Here is a 21,397-nt window from a genome sequence, read left to right as displayed (position 1 = left end):
TGCTTCATTAGTTTTTTCTATTTTTTGGCAAAGTTCTTTGAAAAGTGGCTAAAGTCGTTGTGTATTTTTTCTCCTTAGACGGACGGAGATATCATTTTTATGGTCAGAAATATCATAAGATGTTCGGAAATATCTTTTGATGGTCGGCCATATCTAAAACTTTTTTTTAAATTGATTGTTGGAAATTGGTAGTTGGAAATATCCTAAGCTTCTTTAAATATGCTTTGTCAGCATATTTTATAACATTGTAGAGAAGAAGAGGAACAGAATTTCGTAAAGCCTAGACTAGATTCCACTCCTGTCTAAACTTTGCTTTTTGATAATTTTTGATGACGCTGAGTTCAGTGGAGTATACAGCATAGTTACTTATCAGCGTTATCCAGTGCAGTATATCAAAAAGTTCTAAGTTGCCTCCAGGCTACGTAAAGCCCTGAGTGTCAAGGGATGGATAAGAGATCTACTTACTCCAAACAAATACCCCATGAGCATGAAGCTAGTTGAATTTCAAGTCAAAGGAAATTTGGGCCGCTCTGCAAAAATCTGTGACGAAGGAAAGTATAATACTAAAGAAGTTTTGCAAAGAAATGACTTTTTATCTTTGTTTAAAATCTTTCCTTCAAGAAAGAGGAAAGCAAGGACTGCCTAAAACCCTTACTTAACCAACCATAATAAATCATTGTCTATTGAAAGGACGTTAAAACTTTGAGAGCAGCCACTCAGACTTGTTAGAAGTAAACTAACTTTTTTAGATGATCAATTAAGTCCATAAGATCACAATAACGAGTGGTGAGAAAATCTTGACCATGTATTAAACGAGACAGCAAAAATATTCAAATTAGAATGAAAACATTCGAAATCTTTGAATTCGTATCTTCTCTACCATGTTTGTTTACCTTATCGGCCCTTTTTACGCCAGCCTTTATTCCGCCACAGCCTGATTTTAGGCTTACGCCAATTAGGGCCTTAAATAACGCCAAAACTTGTAAAAATCGCTATTCAGGCTTCAAAACAGTAAGGAGGAAAGAAAGGTCCTATTCCGAACTGATAAGATCGAAATAATCAAAAATCGAAAATATCGAAAAGGTCAAAAAGGAAGAATAAAAAAAGTCCACTTTAAGTCCAGAATTAAATCCAGTAAATGTTTTTTTTCGCTCGCGAAACCTAATCCGATTACAGTATTCCCCTTTTTGGGTCTCTTTAAACCCCCTGGAAAGAAGGTCATCTTGATCTGGCGTGGAGTGTGAGTGGGCGTGGAAGAAGTGGAAATGCTATTCATCAAATTGTGACACTCTCTTCTTCACAACAAAGATAAAGAAATGATAGGAATTTTAATTCGTGTTAAGTTACCAGAGACTTTCAAATGGAGGAGACAGCGTTCCAGTCATTCAGTCTGTCATCGTCTTCGAACTAATCACTAATTGTTTGTTTTTCACCTTAAAATAATGTACTCATCGAGAGGCTACAAGTAATTTTTTTTCAGACTGCTTCAAAATCTTTAAGGTTTTAATATCGTTGAATTTTAATTTGAAGTTAATCACAGATGCTGGAATCAGCAGATCTCAATTCGTTTAGAGCTTTCTTAATATACATAAGTTAATTTACATAAATAAATAAACTGGACTATTACAATACGCATGGTCAAACTTTTTCGATAAAGATTTTTAAAATGAGTTACAATTTTTAGAAAAGCAATACAAACCAATCGAGATGGAGGTCATTCGAAAGAAGTTAGGAGGAATGAAAAAGAAATTGGTTGAAGCAGAAACCGAAGCTCGAGGAATGGAAAAGGAATTAGAACAAGTCAACACAAAAGCCGAAAGTGTAAGTTCTGAGTATCAAATTTCACCCTAACCCTCAAGCCAATGTCGGGTATACCAGACATGAGCTATATAGGAGGGCGAACATCCAGTTTGAGTAAGAAATCGTCATTTTTGATCGAATTGGATTGGGCTTCATGGTCAAGCAAAAAAAAAATCAAAAGTGAGTCTTTCAAGCGAGACTTTAAGCCAAAAAGTCAAAAATTTGACAAAAATCCACTTTTTAAAGATCTTGACCATTTTTGACCATTTTTGATCAACGAATGATCCAAGAACCTCCAAATTTTACCCGATTCTGTCTCTAGCGAATTAATTTGAAATTTTACTACCGGGCACCTTTCCATCATTCAGTCAGTTCCGCACAGTGAATCGGACGGCACCGAAGGCACCTAAAAGAAAGAAGAGACTCTGAGCTATTCAACGGACTGTGAACGAGCTTCTAACTCCTTCTAGATCTGGAGATATAAACCTTTAAAGTTTGAACTAGCGATTTTCTTTAAAAAACTTAGAAAAAATGACCGTGACACTTATAGGGTTAATATAAACGTTCTTTTCGTCAAAACATGATTTATATTAGAATCTGGAAAGTAATAAGAAAAGTAAAGCACTCCCGCTTAACAAAACGCTATACAAAGAATTTAGGCCAATTTAGAATAATTAAAATACTATTCCTATTCCTGATAAACTATTTTAATGTTTAACAATTTCATTGTTCACTGTTCTTGTAGACGGAAAAGAAAGTGAAACTGATTCAAGAAAAAGTCGGAGATTTGGAAGAGAAATTGGACGAAATGGAACGACGACATGACGAAACGTCCACTAAACTGGCGGACGCCGAGAAAAAGGGCGACGAGGTAAAACGAATGCACAATGAGCTCAGTGCACGCGCTGGAACGACCGCTACCAAATTGGAACAACTGGAAACAGAATTGAGCGAATATCAAGCCAGAGAAAAAGATGTCACTGAGCTATATACCAAGGTAGAGAAAAATCAAGTTAATGTTATAGACCCTTTACTAACTGAAATGAGATCTTAAATTATAATTAGGGACAGTGAAAATGTTGAAACTACTAAAGGCGCTACTAAACTGATACATCCTGTGGGGAGAAAGCAAATTAAACAACTTTACATTTCTTTTGCATATTCAAGTTGGCACCAGAGTTGACAGAAATGGAGGAAAATTTGGAAGAGGAAGAAGAAAGATGTAACGTGGCTGATGAGTAAGTGCTCTCATGTTCGGGGCTGGTTTTTAGCTCTATAACTACAAAAATGTCTCCTGGACTCGGTGGGACCCCCTTCCCACTGAAAAATTTGTTAAACTTTGTTCCCAGTGGGTAAATACTCTTTACAACTTTATAACATTGAAGTAACAAAAAATCCTACAGCAAGAATATCTGGCTACAATCCAAAACCATCAAATGAAATTCCTCATTCAATCAAAGATTGATAATGTTTGGTCAAAATGACTGAGTCAGCTATCCGGCTGTGAATACGGAAACTGCAAATAACTGGATACACTTTTCTTCATCGAACTTGACTTTTCCGGGGTGGATAGCGTTCATTTGACTGACCCGGAAGAAGACCAGCGAGGATAGGAAAGAAGTTGGTTTCCCTTTTTTGTTAAGCTTTGAATTTCATCCACTCCATAATTTGGTTTTCCGGCCCGGGACCTGACGTCCCTGAAAAGTCAACATTTTGTCCTTAACTTTCAGTCGCGTCAAAACGTTGGAAGAAAAATTCATTCAACTTGGTAATAATTTGAGAAGCATGGAACGATATGAAATAAAATCGAACGAACGAGGAACAGAAATCCAACTAAAAATCACTGAATTGCAAAACAAGGTGGAAGAGGTATGATGAACAAGCCTCTAGTCTGCTAACCATTGAATAGAAAGACAAACATTCTCCATGGTTTTGTCTAGCTGTAGTCATATCAATGAAGTAAAGTCGAAGACTAGAAAATAATCTTCTACCATTTTAAGATATTAATTTCCTACCTAGTTTGTGTGGCCTGCTTGGTTTTCATAGGTCGGACACCCTTTTAAGATGGCGACAATTTTCATGATTTGTAACAATCATTGATTGGCAGCACAGCTTCGATTGCGCTGATGCGCCCTGCTGTTTTGAGAGTCGTTATGGAGAATTTATTCAATATTTGACCTTTCGTACCTATATATAGGCATTGGCAAAAGCTGAGAAGTTTGAAGCACAAGCATCTGAGTTGGAAGGAAATCTCGAAGCCTGTGAAAGTAAGTACCATTTCACCATTCTTCTTCCGATAATAACCCCAAAACACCCTTGTCTCAGTGACTTTAAAGGAATCTTTAAGCCAATAGGGATGAAATGCATGTGTAAATTATGTAAATAAATGTAAATTATTCATCGGTGGGTCAAAATCGGCTTTTTTTTTAATTAAAGTTACTTTTCAGTGAGTTCAGTGAAATTTTCCAGTAGCACTGGGCGAAATAAGAGATTTCCAATTTTGGAATTATCTTGAAAATATGATATTTCCATATACAATTGTAAATTTGAAAATATGACTTTTCTATATTTCCAAAGTTTAGGAAATCATGAAAAAGTCATATTTCCATATTTACTAATGTGTATGGAAATATCACATTTTCAATATATCTCCAGGATTGGAAATCTCTTATTTCACCCAGTGCAGGCGGAGTGCAGGTCAAGCGAGGTTAGCATTTTAGTGGAGAGGGAGTCCCAACGGATTTACAAAATGGTGTATTGAAACTACTCGCGTGCTTAAAAAGTTCAACTATCGATCAAGACGAGCAAATAAATCTTTTTTTGTGACCTGCCTAACATCACATTGAAAAGAAGGGTTTTTTTTGCAAAACATACTTGTATATTACATTTGACAGGGGATTGGCTGAAATATTTAAGGTGCGTATTTTATCATTTATCTCTAGGTGACTTGCAGCGTGAGAAAGAAGCTTACGACAAAACCAAATCCACTTATGACATCTTGCTGGCTGAGATCCAAACATTCTAAAGAAAGACTTCGTATTAATGAAATAAAAGATGGTGAATTTATGTTAGAGAATGAGAGTGAGATGTAAAAGGTGTATGACATGACCGCATGCTGAGCGATAATGATTATTCAATTTGAATGCGTCTATGATTGAAAGAATTTGGTTTAGCTAAGTAGAAGAAATTAATTATGTACCATACGAATGTGAAACTGTAACGTTGAGAATACTGTAGAAACTGACAACCTTGTGCAAGGACGTAGCATATACGATTTATAAGAATGGTGTAAATCTATTTCATCATGGATATTCTTAACTTTTTTGGACTAAAAATGGCATTCTTAGCTTGAGTAGCAAAATTCCTTGATGGTGATATTCTTAGCATTATTCTTAATTTTTTGGCCATTTTCATTCTTATAGAGTGTACTCTTATAAAAAAGTGTGTAGTTAAGAATATTTACGCGCTTTTTTTTTTATAAGAATGGTGTTTTTTCATTTCATCATGGATATTCTTAACTTTTTGGCGAAAATCATCCAAAAATATTCTTACGGTATTCTTAGGTTAAGATCGAAATTGGCAATCTACAGGTTAAAATGCATTAAAAATGGCATTCTTAGGTTCAGTTGCTAAATTCCATGATGGTGATATTCTTACCATATTCTTAATTTTTTGGCCATTTTCATCATGGACATTCTTATAAAGTGTATTCTTATAAAAAAAAAAGCGTGTATAAAATGTTTCTCTACAATATATTTTTTTAACAAAGAAAAAGACGAAGAGATTTCCTGATTCAAAGGTTATTTTTCAAATAGCACGATTCAACCATTTCTTGGAATTCTATTCATGAATAAAAAGGAATTGAATAGGTTGCTATGGAAACGCCTCCTCTGATCAACTTTTCTGTCATTAAAAACTTTCTCCTTTTTGTACTGTATGTTGTTCAAATAAAGTTTAAAGAGATGTTGTGTTGTTTTGATATGTTTTAGTTGGATTGCAAGTTTGCACAAAAGTTTGCATGACGAGTGTTTTAAAATAAAAAGAACAGGTTGAAAGGTAGGGGTTTCTTTCTTTAGCTTCAAATCGTGATCTTAAAATCTTGAAATTCTACCATCATCGGAAGGGTTAACATTCTATTCTCATTCCTCTGTTAAGAAAGGTAAAAATTTAAATCGTCCCTATTGCACCTATCAAATGTAATTCTCACCGGGTCACTGAGACAGGGATGGGTGGTTTGAATTTTCTCTGTTTATGACTTCTATTATTTCCATTATTAATCCTAGAAAACTTGCATTTCACGAACAACCTCGTCATTATAGATGAAAGCTACGCTTGGTCAAATGTCCTAGTCCCCTAAGTTTTCTCATAGCCTGTGTCACTTTAATCCACTTTATACAATTTTCAGAGGACATTTTGGTATCGAACGTGTTTGACGAAAGCGAGGATGGCAGACATCGTTCCCAAAGGACTATCTGATCTTTTAAATCTGAAGATTGTATTGACACCATCTGATCCTTCCATCAACACTGGCAAACCTTTACCTGTTCTTGATCTGGATTCGTTGCACAAATACAGTCTGCATTGGGTGTCCTCTGACGGTAACAATAATTCGGCTGCTGCTCCTTCTTCATCACTCCCTGGTCAAAGAAACTTAGCAACTAATGCTCCACCGACCGGAAGCCCTGCTCAAAGGGGTCTGGCTACAAATATCCCTACAGCTCAAGCTGCCATCTCTGGTCAGAGGAATCTAGCAAGTAACAGACCTTCGGATAGCAATCCTGGTCAATCGAATGCCAGTGGAGATATCACTTTGACGGTGAAAACTCTCACCGGAAAATCAACAATGGTGAAAGTGAAACCTGACAGTCAAATCTCAGACGTCAAAGATTCGATTCGATCATCTGACGGACTTGGATTATCACAAGGCCTTAAACTTTTGCATCTCAACAAAAATTTGAAGGATGAAGCCACCCTTAAGGATAGTTTTATTACTGAGAATGCCACACTGTTCATGATCATCAGTGCTGAAACTGTTGCCCCTGCTTTTTACATGAACGCCGAAACTTTCCTTCATCCGAAGTATGATTACCAATACGGTGCAGCTGACAAAACGCAATTCTCAAGGGGAAATCGACGATTCATTCGACCATGTGGATGGATGAAAAAAGCATTGAGAGTGCTTGGAAAGTATGAAAACAACACGTGGCTTGGAGTCGCAGGGCGCCAATCAGAAACGCAATCCGCCGGTGGTGAATGGCCAGTAGCATACCATGGCACTAAGAAAGGAGACGTTGAGAAACTTTGCAGGGAAAGAAGCAGAAACCCAGTGCACCAGGGCCAAAATTTCACTCCAGGAAAAGGGATCTATACAACGTCTTCACCACACTTGGCCGAACAGCAAACAGAGAGTTTTGATTTTGAAGGACACAAATACAAAATGATTTTCATGGATCGTGTAGATATGAGTTACACAGCAGAGTACAAAGTTCCTAGTGGTGGTCAAGACACTTATTCTATCACATCAGAAGAACGAGTTCGACCTTATTGCATTCTTTTCAAGAAAGTATAATTCTAAAGGATGACAACCGACCTTGAGTGATCAAAATGTTATTGAAATGAAGTGGGACTTTGTAATTTTATGATTGAATGGAGGGACTGTTTTTCTAACTCAGGGGTTCAGAACGGCAGCCTTTAAAGGAAGATCTGCGCATCCTCCTTTGCGTGACAAGAGCAGACATTTCCTTTACATGTAAGCTTTTGTCTCATTTTTCTTTAACCTAGAGCTGACTCTATAATTTAGAAATTTACAATTTGAATTTATAAAAATGCCTTTAAATTCTTGTATCAAAAATTTGTTTTATCATTCTTAGAAGACTTGTATTCGGTTATTGCTGAGGTCTGACACAATGATATATCCATTCTGTGTGACGGAAACACTCTCGGGGAAGGAGAGTTGACCATCCCCATTCCCCTCAGAACCAATACACTTAATCATTTTCCCTGAGTAAGTCAACACTTGGAGTCTATGATTTCCCATGTCAGACACAATAATGTTATTTGCAATATCCATAGATAAACCACGCGGGTGATTGAATTGTCCATCTAATTGTCCTTGTACTCCAAAAAGTTGGATGAATTTCCCACGTTTGTCGAATATTTGAATCCTGTGGTTTTTCGAATCTGACACTAGAATATGTTCTTTATCCGGGTTGACTGCCACATAACATGGGGAATTAAATTGTCCTGCGCGATCCCCTTGGGAACCAAATTTCATGATAAATTTTCCCTCGGCACTGAAAATTTGTATTCTGTGATTGTCAGTATCAGCCACAATAATTTCACGAGACGTTTGGGAGATTGTAATTCCCCATGGGGATTTAAAAAGTCCGTTTTTAGTTCCTTCACGACCGAATTTAGCGATAAAACTTCCGCGTTTTGAAAACACTTGCACTCGGTTGTTTCCGTTATCACAAACAGCAATCCGATTGTTAGGGGAAACTGCGACGTCTGTAGGGCAGTTGAATTCCCCTTTTCTCTCCCCATGGGACCCGAACATGTTAATAAATTCCCCTCTTGGTCCGAAGGTTTGAATCCTGTGGTTATAACTATCTGCAACAAACATGAAGCCCTCTGAGTCACTCGCAACACCGAAAGGAGATTTGAATTCTCGCTTTTTAGACCCGTATTGCCCGAACTTGAATAAAGATAACCCGACTTCATTGTATTCTCGTCGATTAGTGACGATGATTGGAAAAGGGCTTCCCCGAATCGGTTTTTCTTTGATGGTGACTTCCAGCATGTGTTTCCCACTAATATCAGGTGTGAAGCGGATGGAATACGTGCCATCATCTAAAAGATAAACGAATGATGATTAGAGTATCTGCCGTTGTTTGTACGTATGAGAGGTGGAGTTTGTTTCCATACCCACCCTTGATTTGATGAACATTGCTTTCTACTAGGCACGGGATTATGTCGTGATCAAATAAATTTCATAAGGCGCAACCAGAGCATCTAGCAATAAATTCGATAGAAGTAAAAGCATTTTCAATATGAAATTAGCGTGAAGAAATAAGTAACAAAAGACTCACTGTTATCGGTTGCTTCAATCGATTTCTTCGTTTGATCAGGAGCCACTAGATGTGCTTCCACTTTATCTTGACCAATGTTCTTCTGACCGTGCCTGGTTTGCGCCACCACCACAATACTGGTCTCGCTACCAGCTCTGGCGGTCTCGAAAGCTTCACCTTGCGCGTAAGAAAGTGAAGCAAACGTTTGAGTTGCAGCAATACATCCTAGAGGGAATTCAGGTGATTCGTCCTTCAAATACTGGATGGAATCATCTTCCTCGGGATCTAAGTTAATGTCCAATTTATTGAGTTGCTGCAATCGAGATTTGATTCTTAGAATCTCAACATCGTTACCAACCTGAATAATATTCTGTGCAAAATCACACGAACCCACCAATTTCCCGAGTTCTAACTCAATCGAATCTTTTTGAAGACTTAATGTTTTTTGTTTGGAGTTGTATATTTTGTCCAAGTCAGCGATAAGGTCCTCTTTACAACCAAGAAGCTCTTCAATTTTTTGTTGTGTCTTGGTGTTGATTTCTTCCAATAATGTAGTTTTACAGTCCACCAAAACTTCCTGCATGTTAGAGATGTCTTTCAAGGTGTGTCTCAAAACAGGGATATGTTGTTTCGTTTGTGTGAGCAATTCTTGGATAATCGGTCGTTGTTGAGGTATGGCTTCTTTGGGGTACACAAACTGGTGCTCACGATGTTCGAGAATGGTACATACACGGCAAACGGTTTCGTCACACGTATTACAGAAATACTTGATGACGTTTCTTGTATGGTACTTACAGAACGTCAGCGTGTATAGATCGGACGAGTTCTTATCGGCATGGAAGTCTTCATCAGACGTGGAGACAATGCGATGATCCATCGTGGTATGTCCTCGCCGATGATCGGCCACGCAAATGCTGCATAGTGGAAGGTCACACTCCAAACACCTTAAGTAGAGAAGAAAGAGTTTTGAGATAAAAGTCATAGGGAAACAGCTTTCTGTATCTATATTGTAAAATTAGTCTAGTACGAATTGAATCTTTTCACTATTGAATAGATCTAAAGCAAAGAACTTCTTCACCTTCCCCTTCACTATTACCTTCAAGAAAACTGACCGATTCTTACCTGGAGCTGACATTATCTTTATCGGCACACTGATCACAATCGCTCAATTTTTGTTTTTCTTTCTTAATTTCTTCGTACTGGTAGGCAACCAAGTCCAGCATACTGTTTGCGAAGAAATTCTTCTTCAAAGCATCTAGTCCCGTCTCAGGGATCGGCGTTTCTACACGACATGTCGGACAAATAATGACGTCCCTCGGTTCCTGATTAACGATCTCATGAATGCAATGATTGCAGAAAGTGTGAAGACATTTCAGGAATTTAGGTTCTTTGAAAGGGTCCAGACAGACGGGACATATTAGTTGTTCGTAAATGTTTTCGATAACTTCTGAAGACATTACATCATAGGTGGAAGCCATGTTGAGTGGCTCTTGCCAAGTTCTGAATGGAAAAAGGTTTTTAATTAACAAATACTGTAAGAACACTTATTAGAATTTGTTACACTCATTCACCAAGAAAATAAGATCAGAATCTAAATTCAAAAGAACAATGTTTATACATTAAATTCCTAAGTTCTATGAGGAGCCCATGAGGAGTTATTTTAGTTGAGGTGTTGTTGTTGCTTTGGAATAAGTATAGCAACTTTCAATCGGTTTAGTAGTTCAACCAAATACTCCTTATATCAAATAATGTTTCTTTCAAATATCTTACCGATTTCAAGTTGTCTCTTTGGTGCAAAAGAAACACAAAATAGCCGCGTTCTAAATCTAGAAAAAATTCAAGAAATCCAAAATAAATAAAAATCGTGTTGAAAAAGATTTAAAAAATTAATGGGTCATTAAAAAGTTATTTTCTATTAAAATTTATCATGCGTATGATTTAAGCATTCAATCAAACAGAAAGATCAAAGAGTCAAACACAATTTGGAAACAACAATCTAAACATAAAATGTTTGATAGTTTATTCTCATGTTCGGTATAAATTGAAAATTTAGAATTTAAATTTGCAAAATTTTGAAGGCTTTAACTTAATTGTGTTCTATTCCTTGACGTTTAAACAGCCTCTTCTCACAGACCCATTGGGAACCATTTCTACTGGAAAAATTGGCCAGAATATCGTCCCCAGTGGAAAATTATACTTTGATTTTCATTCCCGCTGAAAACAATCAGATAAGCAAATCCTCACTACAAAATACTGTGCTATTTTTTCCATCCCCACCGAATTTTCTGGCTAAAAAACAATGCAATTCAAATCTCCAGCTACAAAAAAACATGGGAATATCAGTCCCCGCCGAGTTTTGGTCCGATATTCTTACCCCCATTTGGCTGATAAAATCCCATCGGGTCTGTGAGAAAAAGAGGGTCTAACTGTTTATGTTTAAAATAGACATTTCAGACAGAGCAACCCTGTCTCTCGGAACCATCTCAATCATTATCTCCAAACAGACATTAGTATCCAGTCGCTTTCGCTTTCCTTTTAAAGTAAAAAGCAAAGCGGTGGTGACTGAAATCGTCACAACCACAACATTCCTTTAGAACATGATGGTATGTGCAGAATGGTTGATCTGTTATGAAATCATCTCAACCCAAAGTTCTTTGATCCGGAAGTTTCCGGTGGATATTACCCGGTAAATTTCCAGGAGTCTTGCATTAAATGGAAGGATCTGAACTAAAATGAAACTATCCCTTTCAATTTATGAAAGATTTGATCGATTGTCGAGTGACTGCAGAGAAAGGGACGAGTAGCCACTTCAATATGTTTGTTTTTACCATTAGCGAATTGTTCCTATCGAATTTGCCGTTGACCCCTAGCTTTTTTTCGTCACACAAAATCTTTCTAGATATCCTTTGACCCAAAGAGCATAAATAAGGTATAACATTAGGGGTGGTCAAAGCAGATCTTTCAAAAAATGATCTAGAATGCTAAGCAAACCAGGACCCTACCGGCGCTCCAGAAACTTCCGGAGTTTTCCGGAGCAGCTAAAAAAAACCTTTTTTTCTCTCCAGAAAGTTCCGGTGCTTCCAGAGTAAGTGATTTTTAACACGTTCTAAAAAACTGTTTAAACATGGTTAAAAGAAATATGCAGATGTTTTTAATAACATACTTACAGCCTTTATTGAGGATGATAGTTCACCCATTAATGAAATTGATTTTGTCACATTATATTCGAAAGGATATAGTTGAAATTTCGAAAAAATAAAAAAACGTGAGGTTTCACTGAGTCACATGAGTCGGCGCTATCGTAATTACATCACGGATATCTTGCTCCGGAACGTTCCGGAGTTCCGGTGCATACCAAATGTCGACAATCATGCTCCGGAACACCGGAAGTGCTCCGGAATCTTCCGGTGTTCCTGAGCACAAAAAAAACGGCACTTTTTGCTCCGGACGTTTTCGGAGCGCCGGGAGGGTCCTAGCAAACCCAGGTCTGACCCAAAAATTAGAGTTGCAATAAGTGATCTGTCAAAAAATCCCTGCTACATTTAGAAAAAAAATTCTATGTTCATTCAAAATTAACTGACTCATTCGTTAGGGACAGTCCCCGTTCGTTTGATTCAAACCAATTCAAAACAACAATCTACGAATGCCACGTCGACCAACTATCACTTTGAAACAATGGAATTCTGTGAATTTGATATCAATCAATTCTCCCCTTTCGATAGGGGAGATTTGGATATCAATACACTTTAAACTTTTTGATTGGTCATTCAAAGCGGGAAATCCCTGAAAAACACGCAATGAGTTTTTTGATTGGCTGATTGGTATCACATGTCAAAACAACTTGTTCGTAGTTACACCATCAGTTTAGTGTTTTGGTATAAAATGTAGAAAAAGTGGATTTCTTGTCACAAATAAAATACTCAATTCATTTAGTCACTGACTAGCCATATCTTCCTCGGAGGACTTGATTTTTTTCTTGCAAATTAATTTGTTAGAAGAAATCAAAAGTAAGTGAAACATTTTTTCTACGAATTGATTTCATGATTTTGATCTAAAGAGCTGGAGAATGTCTTGGTATGGTTAATACTTATTTACGCAGATCTTCCTCCGAACCTATGGTACCATATCATTACACGATCTGACAGATTAAACCCTGGTTACTCTGATCATAATTTGACGCAACCACGCAATGATCAACGAGAACTAACCATGATTATATATAATACCATTTTCCTTTTCAGCCAAACATGCGAGTATATCATACGACAACATCTTGCAATATCAAATCTACAAATGTGTAAAGCGAACCTTCTAAGTGTCACCGCGATAGAGGGAGACCATACGATGGAAGCAAAGACTCAAGCGGTCAATGGTTTCATGCGTTGCAATGATTTGCATTCTTCCAATATCAAGATGGCTAAAGAAGATCCATTCCGACCTGCTGATGAACAACACCACCATCAAGGTCGTCTCATTTGTAGACAGGGGACATCTTTTGGTCAGAAAAGTAGCTCTTTACTCTGCATGCTCTATAGCTACCGAAGATTGAGCAAAGCTTTCGCCAAGATGTTCCCGCCGTCAAGAAGAAAGAATAAAAGTGAAATATTGAGACGTAAAAAGCGCATTGAATTACCTAAAAATTGTACAAGGCAACCCAACTCTTCAGGAGGAAAGCATAGATGGCTTTCTCAAACGGTACGTATCGCTTATCACAATTGCTATTTCACTTTCTTTATTTATCCCATTAACCATTTGGCCCTAGCCTCGAATTATACAATAAAATTTCACTGCTATAGATTAAAAAACTATTAGCTCATCGAAAGGAATCCAAAATTATCAAAAGAGAAAAGCTTCTCGTAGTATCTTTTCCAAAACTTAGGGTTACAATTTAAAAATCGCTATACAGTTGTCAGTTTTCCATCTGCAAACAAAGTTCAACCCCGAATTATATAACAAGGATGACCTGAAAATGGAGACCGTGTTTGCGCATAGATGGGGTAAAAGCTTTGATTTTTTGTAACTGGTAAAGTGAGCATCAAATCTAAGAGAAACGTTTATCAAACAAACAAAACGTACTGTGTGGAACCTTTCTTTCCTTTATTTCTAGACGGCGGTTCCAGGGGCATTACCGATGTCCCCGGAAGATCTGAAGATGGGTTTTTCATGCAAAATAATTTTATTAATGCAAATGGGTATGCAAAGGGCCCAACCGAAGATTCATCTGTTTTAATTGATGGACCGAATTCTTTCAATGTGAATGGGTATGTGAAGGACCCAACTTTAGACTTTGATTTTTTATTAAAAGAATTTGACCATGAATTTGATTTGGTGGATTTTATTAATACTGACCATAGCCAAAAGCTTGATCAAAACCATCCACCATCACCAAGCTCGTCCACTGCTTCTGAAACCGAGAGAATCCTGAACATGGTAATGCCGAAAGGGTTGAATACAGTTGAGCAGGAGCAAAATAGCATTGACATAGATGCTAATCTTGCAGCTCCGGACAACTCCGTTACAACAATGTCAACATCTTTAATAGAACAACATTCGGTTTTATCTTGTGATCAAACAAACAAAGCGGATTTGTTTCTGCATTCTACCCAACAAAATGCTTGTGGCAAGACAAGGCGACGCCGTAACACAAAAACTACGACCGAAATCCAACAAAAGAAAGCTGAGCGCAGGAAAAAGAACAATCTCGCTTCCAAAGAACTGCGCCAGAGACGGAAAGAGGATTCTGAAAAGTTAACGAAACAAGAAATGGAACTAGAATATGAGAGTAAAGAACTACGGGACAAAGTGAAATCTCTGGAAGGTGGGATTAATGTAATCATCTCAGTTTTCGATGGCATTTCTAGACAGTTGATTCAAAGTAATTCTCTTCAATTCAGAGAAAATTTCTTGAATCTAATACGTTTGCTAGGTCAAGCGGGTCAGTCTGGAGATGTAACTTCTCAAACGGCGATCGGAAAATTATTACAAGTATATCGTAATCAAGTAGATAGGACTATGGATGATAAAGCCAAGAATAAGCTTCTCCAATGGTTGAAGTTCAAACTGGATGTTCATGACAGTTGGTAGTATTTTAAAATATTAGTTTTTTTATTTTTGGTTTTATCTAAAATACTCCTTTGCATCTTTGCATCCTCTTGTTATCAATAAACTTGAAAAGACTAAAATTTAAAAACTTTGCGACTACTTCATACAGCTCGCAGATAGATTTCTATACACGCACTTTCAGTAAAAAGGGTCTAAAAAGATTGATATGAGAAGTGTATGGGGTATACTTTTCGTTCAAAATCGTTCGACTGGTCGTTTTAAAATGATATACGTCTTTAAAGCATGTTTAATGGATGATTTTCAGATTTCAAGGAATCAGAGGAGTAACAAAAGATAATGAAATGTAAATAGTTATTATAAGTTTTTACGGACATTACATAGCACAGTGTGCTTTTCTTTACTATGTATTCATTTATATGTAGTTTGTTACAACAAAATATTTCAAAATGTTTTAAAACCTTAAAAAGTTTTAGTTTATGTTAAACCTAGTACCTTATCGGCCAAAACTTAGTCGGTCTTGGTGACTAAAATTAGGGCCGACTAAAGTTTGGGCCGACTAAAAATTTAGAAATGGCCAAAACTTAGTCGGCCCTTAGTGTCTAAATTTTGACGAGGTGACTAATTTTTGACTAAAATTAGGGCCGACTAATAATTAAGGCCGACTAAGTTTTGGCCGATAAGGTAGCTGGCACAACCTAAAAGAATTCTTTAACTGTGTCCCTCTGGAAAAGAGATGGATAGTAAAACTCATAGAAACACTTCTTAGTTAAACACACCTGGGTTGGCGGCCCTTTGAGATCCACCGCATGGTTGAAAAATTTATCAAAAACGTATAACTTTTAAGCCCAGGCGGCAAAATCTTTTACTGTCTCGGCAAAATCTTTTACTATTCCGACTAAATCTTATGTACTATCTCTTCAAATTCTTTTGAATCACCCAGTCCAAAACGTAAATGTTGATTTATATCGGCCGAATTTATCACTACCCCGGCCAATTTTGAATTTATCTTAGAAAAATAATGCATCATCCCAAACAAATTTTACACTACTGCGTAGTTCATTCTTCCACTAGCCGAACCTGCATTCCCCACTGGATTCAACATCAACTCAACAATTTTCCAACTATTCGGAGGCCCAACTGAAGCAACTAGTGAGAAACTCGTCCTTAGGCCCGAAAATGTTAACCTCATTTTGGCAAAAAACGAAAAAAAATCGCAGGTATTCAATCACGGATCTAAGTTTAAGCTAAATCTGATATTTTTTGAAATTCTCATGCTGCTCATAAAGTATCACTTAGATCCTAGCTCAACTGAATTTGAGAACAATCTTATTGAATATAATTTACTACTGAATGAACAACCAGCAAGTTGCCGTTTTGGATTTCAAAACACAAAATTATGAAATATCAAAAGGTTATTGCTGAGAGTCAGTGTGCAAAAATAGATTTGACAAGTTGATTGAATCACGCAGCTCCATATGAAGTGGAATCCGAAGGAATCCATTGACCTCACCTCCTGAATAAAGCAAGCAATGTAAGGTTGTTACGAGCAACGTTTTTCTTAATACACCCGTGTCACAGACCCGCTCTGAGGCCCTAGCCCCACTGGAAAATTTGGCAAAAAATTTAGTCCCCGGTCGCAAAAATACCCTAGAATTTCAGCCCCATTGAGAAATTGACTTTGATTTCATCCCCATCAGAAATTCATTGTTTCGAAATTGCACTCCAAAACCATCCTCACTGGATTTTTTAACCTTGGGAACAATAGAATTTTTATCCCCAAAGGATTCACCGGGGCTGTGAGACAGGTGTGTCTTAATGTAGAGCAATGTAGCCTGTAAGCATCGAGAAAAAAATAAAAGTTAAGGAATTCATAAAGCAACCGGGAATTTACCAAATGACAGACCTCGACGAATTTGATTGGATAGAGAAGATTACGTGTCATAAGAAACGTTCATAATTGCACAACCATCTCATATATCGCATATTGTTAATCAAAATAAATATTGATTTCTCGCAGTTTTCATGTAGCGACATGAATCAAGTGAGCGAGGGAAATGGTATAAGAGTGAAAGCAGAGAGTAGATGTTTGGCTAAGAAGAGGTGGAGAGGTGTGCTGTTGAAGGAAAGAAAAGTGGTCAACAACACAAATAGACGCAATGCAACAAACGCAACCAGGTCCGATTTATTTTATGAGATCCACGCAAGCAGAGAACACCCCTGTGTCAATGACTCTGTAGAATTCCTCTTACGGGGAAAAATGGCTGAAATACTATCTCCGGCGAGAATATACCAATACATAAGTTTATTTCCAATCACCTTATGGTATTAAGCTCCTTCATTCTATTTCTCATTGGGTCACTGAGACAGGGGTGTCAGACATGCTTGTGCTCCGATTATCTACATTACATGTTTTTTTTATAAGCATATCGCTTATAAGCATATGAAGGCTCAGATTTGCAGAATTCCTAAGCATAACATGAGCATATATGTCAGCCTAAAATATTTTTCAAGTGATCATTTTTATCTGTTTTTGTTTCCTTTTTATCTGGTTTGGTAGAGGTCAAGTAAAAAATAAGACATTCCACGGCTAGCTACATTCCACTGCTCCTAAAATCTGAACAAATTTTTTACAAAAATTCTGAAATTTCATTAAAAAACTTGGCTCGGGGTGAATCATAAGCATAATTCTTAAGCATATAATAAGCATAAACTATGCCTGGATGCTTAAGCATACACGAGCCTGACCAAGGGGCATACACTTGCTTATAAAAAAAACATGTAATAAAATTGATTTGTACTTGAAAGTACTAATTTGTGATCAATAAAAGGGGCTCAGACCTTTGACACAAACTTCAATCACGAATAAAGCATCTCTTAAAAATCTGATCTGCGATGATAAAACTGAATGAGATGGCTAACTTTCATCAAATCTCTAGATACTTCTCATAATTTTACGTATAAACCAGATAGCTCCGAATATAAAGGTCTGGGCCCTTTTGACCTACCTACCTTTATTTCTTTCTTGTTATAAATCTTACTCTTCCCTTTTTCAGCAGCAAACGGAAATTCGACACAAGTTGAAATCACACACCGGACAACCTGTCATGCTGCAAGGGTTTACTTCAAGTTTACCAACTGTAAAGTACCCTTTGAATTTTACGCCTTACTCAGGCATATTCTCTTGAATATCACACAGGTGATGGTTTCAGAGAAACTTCAGTCAGATTTTAGTCAGTTTAGAAGACCAGCTTTTATCACAGACTCCAAGGTCTGGATAATAAGCTCTTGTAAATTTATTGAAGTGAATAGATATTGTTTTTCCAGATAAAAAGCGTTCACCCGTTGTCAAATCTACTGTCAACTGCCTTACACTTATTATTTTGAACGAAAATACTTAACTCATTTCCAAATAGAGATGTTGACTTTTTTTAATACCTTTTTTTCTGGAAAAGGAATATGTCCACCACCCATTTATGTTGTGTTATCCGTATAATGAGTATATCATTAATCCTTTAGAAATCTGTACAATCTATGGTCAACACCATGAGGAGATTGGCAGGCAATTTCATCCAGTAGATAATTGCAATTATTTTTTGGGCGATTATGAAGATGCACTGAAAAATGAATTTCCAGTTGGGATATTTGCTGCGCAAAATGAACGGAGTGATGAAGGTATGGTAATGAATTTTAATATTCTTGTGAGGAATCCACTGATACATACTCTCGGGTACCTAATAGCCGGGGGGGTTGGAAAAAATCTCAAAACTTAATAAGCGGGGGGGTTGGAATAAAAATGTCCTGAGTGGAAAATTTTTGAAAAGGAGGCTAATACAGCTGAATTAGGACAAAAGAGGGAACTTTCAAGAACATTTTCCCAAAAATTAATAAGCGGGGGGGGGTTGGAATAAGAATGTCCTGGGTGGAAAATTTTCGAAAAATTAATTAGCGGGGGGGACGGCTATTAGGTACCCGAGAGTACATATACTGTAAAAGAAAGATGAAATTCTGCCAAAATCCTATCTTTTGCAACAACCTTAGTAAATTTCAATACAATCTTATAAATACCAGACTATTTACTATTTACTAGTCGGAGTGTTGTCTATTGTTTAGATATCAAGTTTGTTCAAGGAATAAAGCAAAGACTGATCGCCGATTGTGACGAGATCTTTGAAAGAGAAAATTCAACAAATTTGCAAGCACTGAGCCACGATTCAAGTAATCAGGAACTAATTGGCTTCACTGAACTTGTAAATTCAGGCGACAAATGGTTATGTAGTGATCAAGAGTCTTCAACTTTTAGCTCGTCAACTTTTGAAGATATTCTCGATGAATGCTCGGATTTGTTTTGTTACGACGTACCTGTTGTGAGACAGACCTTCAATAGCGAACAAGAAGGTACTCCCTCTAATAATCAACCCATGGATCCAGACTTGAACCCAGTCATTGCATCGACCAGTACATCAATTGAAATACAAGATGTCAGTGGGATTTTGAATAGTATACATCCAAATCTTTTGTTTGACTTTGCTTCAAAATCGAACAGTGCTTCTTCTGAAGACTTTAAGTGTTCAAAAGATGAAATGTTGAAAACTAGAGACAAAAAGATCTTTAGAAGAAAGCAGAATAACAAAGCATCGAGGGAATCTCGACTGCGCAAAAAAGAAGAATTTCAACGACTTTTAGAAGAGCAACATTTGAAAGAAAAACGAAAAAAGGACTTAGAGAATGAAGTCGCTCATCTACAAGGCGGAATCGAGGAGCTTTACGCATCGCAAGAAAGAACTTTAGAAACTGCAATTCAGGGAAATCCAAATGTTTCTCTACCTTTGTTTCTTGAACAATTATTGCAACTTATTCGTCAAAGTGCCATCGAGAAAAACTCGACGGGTGAGGTTTACTCTAAGACAATCGAGAACGTTATTAAAATTTATCAAAGAATAATGGAAAGAAATTTTGGTAAGGAGGAAAAAGTGATGGTTCGTGAATGGCTTCAATCTCACTTGGTCAGTACAAACAATAGTTTTTGAAAACATAATTTTGATTTTCCGTTTAGAGAAGACAGCCAAACATTATTTTCATAAGATTCTTCTATGCAAAGTCATAAATCCCAAAAAACTGAATGATTCTTTAGAAATCTCTTGGAATTTTTTAAAGATACATATACGGGTTTTCAAGTTTTCAATCAAAACATGGTGATAAGATTTCGAAAAAATGACCAACAAAAGCTGCTGTAGCATCTTGTAAATAGTATTTCATTTGATTTCAAGTAAATATAGCTTTTTCATGTATGTGACATTTGTCTACATTTCACTCTAGCTTCATTGGGAGGAGGGCTGAGCTTTTTAAAATAGCTTAAAAACGGCTCATGTCTCATGCGATTAATTGGTGAAATGGCTCCAAAGTTTATGATATGAGACGGAATTTCAAATATCAAGTTGTAAACGAAGGTTCATTAGTCTTACATCCCTGTCTCATGCGATTGAATAGTGAAATGGCTCCAAAGTTTATGATATAAGAAGGAATTTCAAATATCAAGTTGTAAACGAAGGTTCATTAGTCTTACATCCCTGTCTCATGCGATTTAATAGTGAAATGGCTCCAAAAAGTTTATTGATGTATGACGGAATTTCGCTAAGATATCAGTTATGCGAAGGTTCATTAGTCTTACATCCCTGTCTCATGCGATTGAATAGTGAAATGGCTTCGAAGTTTATGATATAAGACGAGGAATTTCGCTAAATATTAAGTTGTAAACAAAGGTTCATTAGTCTTACATCCCTGTCTCGTGCGATTTAATAGTGAAATGGCTCCGAAGTTTATTGATATATGACGGAATTTCGCTAAAATATCAGTTATGCGAAGGCTCCCTATTCTTACATCCCTGTCTCATGCGATTGAATAGTGAAATGGCTCCAAAGTTTATTGATATATGACGGAATTTCGCTAAATATCAAGTTGTAAACGAAGGTTCATTAGTCTTACCAACGGATTAGAATAGGTGGATTAACTTCTCTCGTTGCTCCCAAGAGAGATCCATTGTCTTCTCATTGTTACAAGAAAAATCTGTAAATGACTCTGCGCACTCCTCGTTTAGTTTTTTCATTGTTTTTATAAGAACAATTTTCCAATTTATACAGTTTCGAAAACGAATTTGTCCTATGATTCGATCAATTTTGATGATTTTGCAAATATTTTAAATCCTGCACTTAAGTTTTAGCATCAACAAACGCTAGACCAGTTTTAATGTAAATTTTTAATCTTTTGTCAATGGCAATCTTCAGATAAGTGAAAATTAACGTATGGTCTATAACTAAGAAACTATCGATGGGTCACGAATGGGTTGCATACTGGTGAAAGAAGACTGTATTTAGAATTAGGAAAATAAATTTCAAATTATTTGGCTAATTTCTGCATTGGATAGAAAGGGCTAAAAAAGTGCATTTTCTTATTTAAAATGTACCACGTGA

General features: G+C 36.8%; 5 protein-coding genes across 6 annotated transcripts; 4 read left to right on the top strand and 1 right to left on the bottom strand.

Moving 5' to 3' along the window:
- The first annotated feature begins 1,399 nt into the window (after window positions 1-1,399).
- On the top strand, window positions 1,400-5,574 carry LOC136800652 (tropomyosin-1-like). Its single transcript, XM_067057303.1, has 7 exons — window positions 1,400-1,465; window positions 1,685-1,821; window positions 2,546-2,797; window positions 2,968-3,038; window positions 3,531-3,669; window positions 3,998-4,067; window positions 4,743-5,574. Exons 2-7 carry the CDS (start codon window positions 1,708-1,710, stop codon window positions 4,823-4,825), a joined length of 729 nt encoding a protein of 242 aa, XP_066913404.1. The 5' UTR covers window positions 1,400-1,465; window positions 1,685-1,707; the 3' UTR covers window positions 4,826-5,574.
- Window positions 5,575-5,724: 150 nt separating this feature from the next.
- LOC136800649 (uncharacterized) lies at window positions 5,725-7,702 on the top strand. Its single transcript, XM_067057298.1, has 2 exons — window positions 5,725-5,856; window positions 6,206-7,702. Exon 2 carries the CDS (start codon window positions 6,245-6,247, stop codon window positions 7,367-7,369), a length of 1,125 nt encoding a protein of 374 aa, XP_066913399.1. The 5' UTR covers window positions 5,725-5,856; window positions 6,206-6,244; the 3' UTR covers window positions 7,370-7,702.
- LOC136800646 (E3 ubiquitin-protein ligase TRIM71-like) lies at window positions 7,544-10,752 on the bottom strand. The gene is made up of 4 exons (XM_067057295.1): window positions 10,638-10,752; window positions 9,990-10,367; window positions 8,889-9,811; window positions 7,544-8,649 (listed from the first exon to the last, which is right to left on the bottom strand). The coding sequence occupies exons 2-4, from the start codon at window positions 10,343-10,345 to the stop codon at window positions 7,667-7,669; spliced, it is 2,262 nt and encodes a 753-aa protein (XP_066913396.1). The 5' UTR covers window positions 10,346-10,367; window positions 10,638-10,752; the 3' UTR covers window positions 7,544-7,666.
- Window positions 10,753-12,738: 1,986 nt separating this feature from the next.
- Window positions 12,739-15,396, top strand: LOC136800651 (uncharacterized). The gene is made up of 3 exons (XM_067057302.1): window positions 12,739-12,874; window positions 13,109-13,562; window positions 13,975-15,396. Exons 2-3 carry the CDS (start codon window positions 13,547-13,549, stop codon window positions 14,949-14,951), a joined length of 993 nt encoding a protein of 330 aa, XP_066913403.1. The 5' UTR covers window positions 12,739-12,874; window positions 13,109-13,546; the 3' UTR covers window positions 14,952-15,396.
- Window positions 15,397-16,932: 1,536 nt separating this feature from the next.
- On the top strand, window positions 16,933-20,218 carry LOC136800650 (uncharacterized). Of its 2 annotated transcripts, XM_067057301.1 has the most exons (3): window positions 16,939-17,105; window positions 17,984-18,602; window positions 19,041-20,218. In XM_067057301.1, the coding sequence occupies exons 2-3, from the start codon at window positions 18,404-18,406 to the stop codon at window positions 19,955-19,957; spliced, it is 1,116 nt and encodes a 371-aa protein (XP_066913402.1). In that variant the 5' UTR covers window positions 16,939-17,105; window positions 17,984-18,403; the 3' UTR covers window positions 19,958-20,218. The 2 variants fall into 2 exon arrangements, with proteins under 2 accessions (XP_066913401.1, XP_066913402.1); XM_067057300.1 differs by having other exon boundaries at window positions 16,933-18,602.
- The last annotated feature ends 1,179 nt before the right edge of the window (window positions 20,219-21,397 follow it).

This window comes from Clytia hemisphaerica, unplaced genomic scaffold (assembly GCF_902728285.1).
Source record: "Clytia hemisphaerica strain Z4C2 unplaced genomic scaffold, Clytia hemisphaerica genome assembly, whole genome shotgun sequence".
In the NCBI taxonomy this organism is placed as follows: Eukaryota; Metazoa; Cnidaria; class Hydrozoa; order Leptothecata; family Clytiidae; genus Clytia; species Clytia hemisphaerica.
Note: the sequence above shows the minus strand (reverse complement) of the source record. Positions and strands in the feature narration are given on the sequence as shown.